Source organism: Passer domesticus, chromosome 26, assembly GCF_036417665.1.
Source record: "Passer domesticus isolate bPasDom1 chromosome 26, bPasDom1.hap1, whole genome shotgun sequence".
NCBI classification, from domain to species: Eukaryota; Metazoa; Chordata; class Aves; order Passeriformes; family Passeridae; genus Passer; species Passer domesticus.
Window position 1 is genome coordinate 44,746 of NC_087499.1, and position 11,954 is coordinate 56,699.

Sequence of the window (11,954 nt, forward strand, 5' to 3'; positions counted from 1 at the left end):
AAAAGGAAGAAAATAAGGGCGAAAAAGGGAGAAAATAAGGGGTAAAAGGGAGAAAATAAGGGGTAAAAGGGAGGAAATAAAAGGGGAAAAATAAAGGGGAAAAAGGGGGGGAAAATAAAGGAGAAAAAGGAGAAAATAAAGAGGAAAAAGGGAAAAATAAAAGGGAGAGAAGGGGGGAAATAAAGGCGAAAAATAAACGGGAAAAAGGGGGAAAATAAGGGGGAAAATAAAAGGGAAAAGGGGGGGATTAAAGGGGAAAAAAGGGGGGGAAATAAATGGGAAAAAGAGAAAATAAAGGGGAAAAAAGGGGAAAATAAAGGGGGAAAAAGGGAAAAACGGGGGGAATTAAAGGAAAGAAGGGGGAAAAGGGGAAAAAAGGGAAAAAAGGGGGAAATGAAGAGGAACTAATGGGGAGCGAGGGCGGAGTTCCGGGGCTCTGGAACTCGGCCCGGAACATTCCGGGGAAAGGAAATCCCCTCACCCAGAGCTGCATTTTCCCCTGGAAAAGGAAAAAAAATCCCAAAATTGGGTCAGTTTGGGGCCTGCCCGCAGGGGAACCAGCGCCCAGCTTAATTAAATCAATATTTAATTAATTAATGGCGAGTCGGGCTGAGCCAGGAACAGCAAACCGGGAATTTCGGGGTGCAAATCTGGGAAATTCCCCCCAAAAGGGAGGAGGGGAGGCGGGGGGCACCCCTGGGAGGCGAGGCCGGATTTGGGGGCAAAGGAGGCGGGAGTTGGCAGCTGCTCCGCAAAAAAAGCAATCTGCACCCCAAAAAAATGCATTTCCACCCCAAAAAAATGTATTTCCACCCCAAAAAAATGAATTTGCACCCCAAAAAATGAATTTGCACCCCCAAAAATCAAATTGCACCCCAAAAAAAATCAATTTCCACCCAAAGAAAGCAATTTGCACCCCCAAAAAAATGAATTTCTGCCCCAAAAAAATCAATTTCTACCCCAAATAGCAATTTCCACCCCAAAAAAGCAATTTCCACCCCAAAAAAGCAATTTCTGCCCCAAAAAATCAATTTCCACCCCAAAAAAATCAATTTCCACCCCCAAAAATGCACTTCCACCCCAAAAAAGCAATTTGCACCCCAAAAAAATCAATTTCTGCCCCCCAAAAAAAGAATTTGCACCCAAAATAATTCGATTTCTACCCCCAAAATTCAATTTCCACCCCAAAAAAAAAATCTATGTCTGCCCCAAAAAAAGAATTTGCACCCCAAAAAAATCAATTTGTACCCCAAAAAGCAATTTCCACCCCAAAAAATTCAATTTCTACCCCAAAAAATCAATTTCTGCCCCAGAAAAATGAATTTGCACCCACCGGGCTCCATCACGGCGCCGCTCCCAGCCAGGATCCTCAGCCTGGGGGAAAAGGCAACAATTGGGTCAGGTTTGGGTTTTCCAGGAAAAATTGGGAATTTTGGGAATGTTCCAGCCCCGGGGAGTGAGGGCAGGGAAGGAGTTTTCCCAAATCCCCAAAAAATCCCCCCAAAAAAATCCCCCCAAAAATGCCTAAAAAATGCCCAAATCCCCAGATCCCCAAATCCCAAAAAATCCCCCAAAAATCCCCAAATAATCTCCAAATCCCCCAATCCCCCAATCCCCAAAAAATCCCCCAAAAATCCCCATAAAATTCCCCCAAAAATTCCCCCATAAAATCCCCCAAAAATCCCCCAAAAATCCCCAAAAAATCCCCCAAAAATCCCCCCAAAAATCCCCCAAAAATCCCCCAAAAATCCCCATAAATCCCCCCCAAAAATCCCCTAAAAATCCCCATAAAACCCCTGTAAAATCCCCACATAATCCCCATAAAAACCCCATAAAATCCCCATAAAATCCCCAAAAAATCCCAAAAAAATCCCCCAATCCCGGCCTCCATGGACTCACCGGCCCCGGCTGCTCCCCCAGGCCGGGTTTGGGGTGGGATCGGGGATTTGGGATTGGGGATTTGGGGTGGGATCGGGGATTTGGGATCAGGGATTGCGATCAGGGATTTGGGGCCCAGGTTTGGGGTGGAATTGGGATGAGGGGCCCGGGTTTGGGGCGGGATCGGGGATTGGGATCGGGGATTTGGGGCCCAGGTTTGGGATTGGGATCAAGGATTGGGATCGGGGATTTGGGGCCTGGGTTTGGGGTGGGATCGGGGATTGGGGATTTGGGGAGGGATCAGGGATTGGGATCAGGGATTTGGGGCCCGGGTTTGGGGTGGGATCAGGGATTTGGGGCAGGATCGGGAATATGGGGCCTGGGTTTGGGGTCAGGGTTTGGGATCGGGGATTTGGGGCCCGGGTTTGGGGTGAGGGGCCTGGGTTTGGGATTGGGATCGGGGATTGGGATCGGGGATTAGGATCGGGATTGGGGGCCTGGCTTTGGGGTGGGATCAGGGATTAAGATCAGGGATTTGGGGGCCCGGGTTTGGGGTGGGATCAGGGATTAGGATCGGGATTTGGGGCCCGGGTTTGGGATCAGGGTTTGGGATCGGGGATTTGGGGCCCGGGTTTGGGATCAGGGTTTGGGATCGGGATTTGGGGCCCGGGTTTGGGATCAGGGATTAGGATCAGGGATTTAGGGGCCTGGGTTTGGGGTGGGATCAGGGATTAGGATCGGGATTTGGGGCCCGGGTTTGGGGTGGGATCAGGGTTTGGGATCGGGGATTTGGGGCCCGGGTTTGGGGTGGGATCAGGGTTTGGGATCGGGGATTTGGGGCCCGGAGCTGCGGAGCAGCCGCGACAGCTGGGCTGGAACCCGGCCCCAAATCCTAAATTTAACCGGGCTGGGTCCGACCCCCGATCCCAAATTTAACCGGGCTGGAACCGGGCCCAGTTCCCAAATTTATCTGGGGAGGAGAATCCCAAAATGGGCACGGAGGGAACGGGGTCAGCGAGGGCAGGGCCGGGCCAGGCCGGGCCAGGCCACTGGGGGCACTGGGGGCACTGGGGGCACTGGGGGGCACTGGGATCCTTTTGGGAACACTGAGATGCTTTTTGGGGGCACATTGGGATCCTCTGCGGATCTTTTGGGGGGCTCTGGAATCTTCTGGGACAAATCCCCCCTTTCCGTACAGCTCCACTGGGCGCCGCCATCTTGCCCGCGCCGGCCGCCATGCCGCCGTACGGCGTCACGTCACTTCCCGTTCCGCCGGAAGCGGCGCCGCCTCTTTCCGCCCCGCCGGCCTGAGGGGACGGAGCGCTCGGCGCCGAGGCCTCCGCGCATCCGCCGCCATCCGCTCGGCCCCGCCGCGCCCCGGCGCCATCCGCCGCCGCCATGACGGAGCAGATGACCCTGCGCGGCACCCTGAAGGGCCACAACGGCTGGGTGACCCAGATCGCCACCACGCCGCAGTTCCCCGACATGATCCTGTCCGCCTCACGCGGTGCGCGGGGCTGGGGGCGGAGTGAGGGGGGAAATGGGGCTGGGGGCTGAGTGAGGGGGGAAATGGGGCTGGGGGCTGCCCTGAGGGGGGAATGGGGCTGGGGGCTGAGTGAGGGGGGAAATGGGGCTGGGGGCTGCCCTGAGGGGGGAATGGGGCTGGGGGCTGAGTGAGGGGGAAATGGGGCTGGGGGCTGCCCTGAGGGGGGAAATGGGGCTGGGGGCTGAGTGAGGGGGAAATGGGGCTGGGGGCTGAGTGAGGGGGAAATGGGGCTGGGGGCTGCCCTGAGGGGGGAAATGGGGCTGGGGGCTGAGTGAGGGGGAAATGGGGCTGGGGGCTGAGTGAGGATGAGGAGGAAGCAGAGTCAAGATGAGGAGGAAGCAGCAGAGTGAGGGTGAGGAGGATGAGGAGGAAGCAGAAGCAGTGAGGATGAGGAAGGGCAGCGGGAAGAGAATGAGGTAGAGGAAGGGCAGCGGAGTGAGGAAGGCGTAGCAGTGAGGATGAGGAGGAAGCAGCAGAGTGAGGATGAGGAAGGGCAGTGGAGTGAGGAAGGCGTAGCAGTGAGGATGAGGAGGAAGAAGGAGCAGCGGGAGGATGAGGAAGAGTAGCAGAATGAGGACGAGGAGGGTGAGGAAGGGGTGGAAGAGTGAGGATGAGGAAGGGCAGCACAGTGAGGATGGGGAGGAAGCAGGAGCAGAGTGAGGACGATGAAGGGCAGCAGTGAGGATGAGGAGGGGGCAGCAGCGAGGATGAGGAGGGGGCAGCAGCGAGGATGAAGAAGGGGCAGCAGCGAGGATGAGGAAGGGGCAGCACTGAGGATGAGGAAGGGGCAGCAAGAACAGAGCGAGGACGAGGAGGGTGAAGAAGGGGTGGAAGAGCTGGGATGAAGAAGAGCAGCAGAGCCGTGATGAGGAGGGAGCTGGAACAGAGTGAGGATGAGGAGGGAGGAACAGAATGAGGATGAGGAGGATGAGGAAGGGCAGCCATTGGGCAGGGGGGTCCCTGTAGTGACTCCCATGGACTGGGGTGTCCCGGGGGTCCCAGGGGTGTCCCGGGGGTCCCTTGGGTGACCCCATTGGGCAGGGGGTCCCAGGGATGTCCCAGGGGTGTCCCGGGGGTCCCAGGGGTGTCCCGGGGGTCCCGGTCTGACCCCTGCCCGCGCCCCCTCCCCAGACAAGACGATCATCATGTGGAAGCTGACGCGTGACGAGACCAACTACGGCATCCCGCAGCGCGCGCTGCGCGGCCACTCGCACTTCGTCAGCGACGTGGTCATCTCCTCGGACGGGCAGTTCGCGCTCTCGGGCTCCTGGGACGGCACGCTGCGCCTCTGGGACCTCACCACGTCAGTCCCGGGGGGCTTCGGGGGGTCCTGGGGGGGTTTGGGAACTGAAATCATCCCGGGATTGGGGTAAATCCTGGGGTTCTGGGGCAGTTTGGGTTCCTGGGACGGCGCGCTGCGCCTCTGGGACCTCACCACGTCAGTCCTGGGGGGATTTGGGGGGTCCTGGGGGGATTTGGGAACTGAAATCATCCCGGGATTGGGGTAAATCCTGGGGTTCTGGGGCAGTCTGGGCTCCTGGGACGGCACGCTGCGCCTCTGGGACCTCACCACGTCAGTCCTGGGGGGCTTCGGGGGGCGTTTGGGGGTCCTGGGGGGGATTTGGGGGGTCCTGGGGGGCTTTGGGGGCTGGGACAGGTCAGGATTGGGGTAAATCCTGAGATTTTGGTGTCTTGGGGGGCTGGGAAAGGTCAGGATTGGGGTAAATCCCGGGGTTTTGGGGCAGTTTGTGCTTCTGGCACGGCACGCTGCGCCTCTGGGACCTCACCACGTCAGTCCTGGGGGGCTTTGGGGGGTCCTGGGGGGGATTTGGGGGGTCCTGGGGAGGATTTGGGGGCTGGGACAGGTCAGAATTGGGGTAAATCCTGAGATTTTGGGGTCTTGGGGAGCTGGGAAAGGTCAGGATTGGGGTAAACCCCGAGGTTTTGGGGGAGTTTGGGCTCCTGGCACGGCACGCTGCGCCTCTGGGACCTCACCACGTCAGTCCTGGGGGATTTGGGGGGTCCTGGGGGGGTTTGGGGGGCAGGAGGAGTCAGGATTGGGGTAAATTGGGGATTTTGGGGTCTGGGGCACCTCAGAACTGGAGTAAACCCCAGGATTTTGGGGTTTGGGGGTTCCTGGGGGGCTGGAACAGGTCAGAACTGGGGTAAATGGGGGGGGTTTTGGGGTTTGGGGGGCTGGGGCAGCTCAGAGCTGGAGTGAACCCCAGGATTTTGGGGTTTGGGGGTTCCTGGGCATCCAGAGCAGTTCAGAACTGGGGTAAGTTGGGATTTTGGGGTTTGGGGGTGGGGTGAATTTGGGGTTTTGGGGTTTGGGGGCTGGGTTAATCGGGGATTTTAGAGTTTGGGGGTCCAGGACAGCTCAGAACTGGGGTAAGTTGGGGGTTTTGGGGTTCGGGGATGGGGTAAATTTGGGGTTTTGGGGTTTGGGGGCTGGGTTAATTGGGGATTTTAGAGTTTGGGGGTCCAGGACAGCTCAGAACTGGGGTAATTTGGGATTTTGGGGTTTGGGGCTGGGGTGAATTTAGGATTTTGGGGTTCAGGCTGTGGCCTGGCTCCCCCGATGATTACACCGGTGTTTTCCCTGACCCCTCTGGGTCTGAGGACACGTCCTGCAATGATGAGGGGAGAGCCCGGGCTCGGGCTGGGTTTGGGCTCTGCAGGGCTGGGCGGTTTTCCCTGTTTATGGCTATTTTCCTTGGGTTTTTTCCCACTTTGCACTTATTTTCCAGAGTTTTTTTCCCACTCTATGGTTATTTCTCCCCAATTCCTGTGTGTTTTTCCCAGTTTATCAGTATTTCCCCATGTTTTTTTTCCCCAGTTTCCACCCGTTTCCCCCCAATCCCGGGAGTTTTTTCCCCAAACCGTGATGGTTTCACCCCAATCCCCAGGGTTTTTTTTTTACTTTACCCCTATTCCCCCGGGGTTTTTTTTCCAATTCCTGCCCATTTCCCCCCAATCCCCGGGGTTTTTTTTGCCGTTTGTGGCTATTTCTCCTCAACTCCTGTGTGTTTTTCTCGGTTTATCAATAATTGCTCTCAATCCTCAGGGTTTTTTTCCAGTTTATGGCTATTTCCTCCAAATCCCCTGGTTATTTTGCCGGTTTATGGCTATTTCCTCAAGGTTTTTTCCCGCTTTATGGCTATTTCCCCTGGGAATTTTCACAGTTTATGGCTATTTCTCCCCAATTCCTGCATATTTTTTCTGGTTTAGGGTTATTTACTCCACAATCCCCGGGATTTTTTTCCCACTTCACCCTTATCCCCCCCGTTTTTTTTCCCACTTTACCCCTATTCCCCCGGGTTTTTCCCCAATTCCTGCCCATTTTCCCCCAATCCCGGTGGTTTTTCCCCACTTCCTGCCCGTTTCCCCCCCATCCCCGGGGTTTTTTTCCCAATTCCTCCCCGTTTCACCCCAATCCCTGGCCGTCTCCCCCAGGGGCACGACGACGCGGCGCTTCGTGGGGCACACCAAGGACGTGCTGAGCGTGGCCTTCTCCTCCGACAACCGCCAGATCGTGTCGGGCTCGCGCGACAAGACCATCAAGCTCTGGAACACGCTGGGGGTCTGCAAGTACACCGTGCAGGTCAGCCCGGGGGGCACTTTGGGGTCAGTCACAGAGGGTTTGGGGTCATTACTGTTGGGTTTGGGGTCAGTTCTGGGGGTTTGGGGCTGATCCCGGGGGGTTTGGGGTCAGTTCAGGGCGTTTGGGGGCATTCCCCTTGGGTTTGGGGGCACTTTGGGGGGTTTGGGGGCACTTCGGGGGGGTTTGGGGTCATTACTGTTGGGTTTGGGGTCAGTTCTGGGGGTTTGGGGCTGATCCCGGGGGGTTTGGGGGCACTTCTGGGGGATTTGGGGTCAGTTCTGGGGGGTTTGGGGGCATTCCCCTTGGGTTTGGGGGCACTTTGGGGGGGTTTGGGATCAGTTTTGGGGGTTTGGGGGCACTTTAGAGGGTTTGGGGTCATTACTGTTGGGTTTGGGGTCAGTTCTGGGGGTTTGGGGCTGATCCCGGGGGATTTGGGGGCACTTCGGGGGGTTTGGGGCTGATCCCGGGGGGTTTGGGGGCACTTTTGGGGGTTTGGGGGTAGTTCTGGGGGGTTTGGGGGCACTTCTGGGCGTTTGGGGCTGATCCCGGGGGGTTTGGGGTCATTACTGGGGGTTTGGGGTCAGTTTTGGGGTCAATTCTGGGGGGTTTGGGGTCAGTTCTGGGGGATTGGGGTCAGTTTGGGGGCTTTGGGGGCACTTTTGGGGGGTTCGGGGGCACTTTGGGGGGTTTGGGGGCAGTCACAGAGGGTTTGGGGTCTGTTCTGGGGGATTTGGGGGCACTTCTGGGGGGTTTGGGGGCACTTCTGGGGGTTTGGGGTCAGTTCTGGGGAGTTTGGGGCATTCCCGTTGGGTTTGGGGTGAGTTCTGGGGGTTTGGGGCTGATCTTGGGGGGTTTGGGGTCATTCCCTTTGGGTTTTTGGGTCGGTCTCATGAACTGGGAAGCCCTGGGGGGGTTCTGGCTGTGTTCCCCCTGTGTGTCCCCCCATTGCCCCCAATGTCCCCTTTGTCCCCACATTGTCCCCACAGGACAAGAGCCACTCCGAGTGGGTTTCGTGTGTCCCCATGGTGTCCCCATGGTGTCCCCATTGTGTCCCCAATGTCCCCTCGTGTCCCCATTGTCCCCCCAGGACGAGAGCCACTCCGAGTGGGTTTCGTGCGTTCGCTTCTCCCCCAACAGCAGCAACCCCATCATCGTGTCCTGCGGCTGGGACAAGCTGGTCAAGGTGACCCCAGACCCAAATCTGACCCTGGGACCCCCAAAATCTACCCTGGGACCCCAGACCTGCCCCTGGGACCCCAAACCTGCCCCTGGGACCCCAAATGTGCCCCCTGTGAGCCCAAATCTGCGGCTGGGACAAGCTGGTCAAGGTGACCCCAGACCCAAAGTATGACCCCAAAATCTGCCCTGGGACCCCTCATCTGCCCTGACACCCCCAAATCTGCCCCCCAGATCTAACCGTGGGACCCCAAATCTGCCCCATGTGACCCCAAATCTGCCCTCCGGGACCCCAAAATCTGCCCCTGTGACCCCAAATCTGCCCCGGGACCCCAAAATCTGCCCCCCTGACCCCCCAGTCTGCCCCTGTAACCCCAAATCTGCCCCCCGTGTCCCCCCAGGTGTGGAACCTGGCCAACTGCAAGCTGAAGACGAACCACATCGGGCACACGGGGTACCTGAACACCGTCACCGTGTCACCCGACGGCTCGCTCTGCGCCTCGGGCGGCAAGGTGCGCGGGGACACCCGGGACAGCCTGGGGACAGCCTGGGGACAGCATGGGGACAGTGTGGGACAGCTGGGGACAGTGTGGGATAGCTGGGGACAGCCTGGGGACAGCCTGGGGGACATGTGGGGACACATTGGGGACAGCTGGGGGACAGCTGGGGACACCGGGGGGGACAGCCTGGGGACAGCTGGGGACAGCCTGGGGACAGTGTGGGGACATGTGGGGACAGCCTGGGGACAGGGTGGGGACAGCTGGGAACAGCCTGGGGACACCTGGGGGACACCGGGGACAGCCTGGGGACAGCCTGGGGACTGCTGGGGACAGCCTGGGGGACATGTGGGGACAGGGTGGGGACACATGGGGACACGTGGGGGACAGGGTGGCGACACCCGGGGACAGCCAGGGGACACCCGGGGACACATTGGGGACAGCTGGGAACACATGGGGACACCCAGGGGACAGCTAGGAGACACCCGGGGACAGCTAGGGGACAGCCTGGGACAGCTGGGACACATTGGGGACAGCCTGGGGACATGTGGGGACAGTGTGGGGACTCTTGGGGATACAGTGTGGATAGCTTGGGGACAGCGTGGGATAGCTGGGGACAGTTGGGGACACAATGTGGATAGCTTGGGGACAGCCTGGCATAGTTGGGGATGCTTGGGGACACCTTGGGGACACATTGGGGACAGCTTGGGGGACACTTGAGGACAGTCTGGGATAGCTGGGGACAGCGTGGGTGGACTGTGCTCCCCTGGTGGTGTCCTGGGGTGTCCTGGCAGTGTCCCCATGTCCCCAGCTGTCCCCTTGTCCCCTGGGGGTGTCCTGGGGGTGTCCCCGTGTCCCCAGCCGTGTGCTGTCCCCAGGACGGGCAGGCCATGCTGTGGGACCTGAACGAGGGGGTGTCCCTGTGTCCCCTGGGGGTGTCTGTTGTCCCCTGGGGGTGTCCCTGGGCATGTCCCCAGCTGTGCTGTGTCCCCCGGGGGTGTCCCCGTGTCCCCGGGGGGTGTGTGGTGTCCTGTCCTGGGGGTGTCCCCGTGTCCCCGGGCGTGTCCCCCAGCTGTCCCCGTGTCCCCAGGACGGGCAGGCCATGCTGTGGGACCTGAACGAGGGCAAGCACCTGTACACGCTGGACGGGGGGGACGTCATCAACGCGCTCTGCTTCAGCCCCAACCGCTACTGGCTCTGCGCCGCCACGGGGCCCAGCATCAAGATATGGGTAACTGGGAGCACTGGGAATACTGGGAATGGGGTTGGGAATGGGAACAGTGGGATTGGGAACAGGAACCTGAATGGGAATGGGAACGGGCTCTGCTTCAGCCCCAACCGCTACTGGCTGTGCGCCGCCACCGGGCCCAGCATCAAGATCTGGGTAACTGGGGATACTGGGAGCACTGGGAATGGGATTGGGAGCACTGGGAACAGGATCAGGAATGGGATCGGGCCCCCCCCGTGCTGTGATGAAACGTTCCAATGCCTCCGACCGATCCGTGGGGAAACCCAGAGGCTGTTTCTGAGCCAGCCCCGGGCTGGGGGATCCAGATCCAGGCAGGATCCAGGTGGGATCCGAGCAGGATCCAGGTGGGATCTGAGCAGGATCCAGGTGGGATTTGGGTGGGATCTGGGCAGGATCCAGGCAAGATCCAGGCCAGATCCAGATCCAGGCTGGGTCCAGGTGGGATCTGGGCAGGATCCAGGCAGAATCCAGGTGGGATCTGAGCAGGATCCAGGTGGGATTTGGGCAGGATCCAGGTGGGATCCGAGCAGGATCCAGGTGGGATCAGGGCAGGATCCAGGTGGATCCAGGTGCTGACCCTCTCCTGCCTGCCCCCAGGACCTGGAGGGGAAGATCATCGTGGACGAGCTGAAGCAGGAGGTGATCAGCACCAGCAGCAAAGCGGAGCCGCCCCAGTGCACGTCCCTGGCCTGGTCAGCAGACGGGCAGGTGAGACCTGGGGGGGGAACACACCTGGGACACGCCTGGGACAGGGGACAGACCTGGGGAGGGGACAGACCTGGGACACACCTGGGGACACTGACACGGGCAGGTGAGAGATGGGGAGGGGACAGACCTGGGGAGGGGACACTGACCTGGGTAGGGGACACTCAGAATGGGACACTCACCTGGAGAGGGGATAATGACCTGGGGAAGGGACACACCTGGAGAGGGGACAGACACCTGGGACACACACACCTGCAGAGGGGACAGACAGACACCTGTGCACACACACCGGGAGAGGGGACAGACAGACACCTGTGCACACACACCGGGAGAGGGGACAGACAGACACCTGTGCACACACACCAGGAGAGGGGACAGACAGACACCTGGGACACACACACCTGCAGAGGGGACAGACAGACACCTGGGACACACACACCTGCAGAGGGGACACTCAAACAGGGACACTGACCTGGAGAGGGGACAGACACCTGGGACAGGGATTTGGGGAGAGAGGGCCTGGGGACCCCACCCTGACCCCTGATTGACCCCGGAGTGACCACTGAATGACCCTTGAGTGACCCCTGAGTGACCCCTGGGGGACCACTGACCCTTGAGTGACCCCTGAGTGACCCCTGAATGACCCTCGAGTGAGTGCTGAGTGACCTCGGGGTGACCCTGAGTGATTCTTGAGTGACCCCTGAGTGACCACTGACCCCTGAGTGACTCCTGAGTGACCACTGACCCCGGGGTGACCTTGGGGTGACCACTGACCCTTGAGTGACCCCTGGGTGACCACTGACCCTTGAGTGACCCCTGAGTGACCCCTGAATGACCCTTGAGTGAGTGCTGAGTGACCTCGGGGTGACCCTGAGTGATTCTTGAGTGACTCCTGAGTGACCACTGACCCCGGGGTGACCTTGGGGTGACCACTGACCCCTGAGTGACCCCTGAGTGACCACTGACCCCTGAGTGACCACTGACCCCTGAGTGACTCCTGAGTGACCACTGACCCCTGAGTGACCACTGACCCCTGACTGACCCCTGAGTGACCACTGACCCTTGAGTGACCCCTGAGTGACCACTGACCCCTGACTGACCCCTGAGTGACCACTGACCCTTGAGTGACCCCTGGGTGACCCCTGGTGACCCCAGTGACCCCTGTCCCTGTCCCCAGACCCTTTTTGCCGGCTACACCGACAACCTGGTGCGGGTGTGGCAGGTGACCATCGGCACCCGCTGAGCCCGGCCCCGAGAGAGGAGAAAGAGGGAAAAACGGCAATAAACGGAGTTTTTGGA

The 11,954-nt window shown here is 59.3% G+C and overlaps 1 protein-coding gene across 1 annotated transcript; it reads left to right on the top strand.

Moving 5' to 3' along the window:
* The first annotated feature begins 3,156 nt into the window (after nucleotides 1-3,156).
* On the top strand, nucleotides 3,157-11,954 carry RACK1 (receptor for activated C kinase 1). Its single transcript, XM_064399413.1, has 8 exons — nucleotides 3,157-3,385; nucleotides 4,556-4,727; nucleotides 6,881-7,028; nucleotides 8,116-8,211; nucleotides 8,606-8,716; nucleotides 9,792-9,932; nucleotides 10,548-10,658; nucleotides 11,833-11,954. The coding sequence occupies exons 1-8, from the start codon at nucleotides 3,277-3,279 to the stop codon at nucleotides 11,896-11,898; spliced, it is 954 nt and encodes a 317-aa protein (XP_064255483.1). The 5' UTR covers nucleotides 3,157-3,276; the 3' UTR covers nucleotides 11,899-11,954.

What these genes read in the sequence shown, in the direction of transcription:
- RACK1 (XM_064399413.1), top strand. Translation starts at nt 3,277, where the DNA reads ATGACGGAGCAGATGACCCTGCGCGGCACCCTGAAGGGCCACAACGGC. An exon ending in CGCCTCTGGGACCTCACCAC is followed by an intron (nt 4,728 to 6,880) that starts GTCAGTCCCGGG and finishes CGTCTCCCCCAG; the next exon opens with GGGCACGACGACGCGGCGCT. An exon ending in GGCCCAGCATCAAGATATGG is followed by an intron (nt 9,933 to 10,547) that starts GTAACTGGGAGC and finishes GCCTGCCCCCAG; the next exon opens with GACCTGGAGGGGAAGATCAT.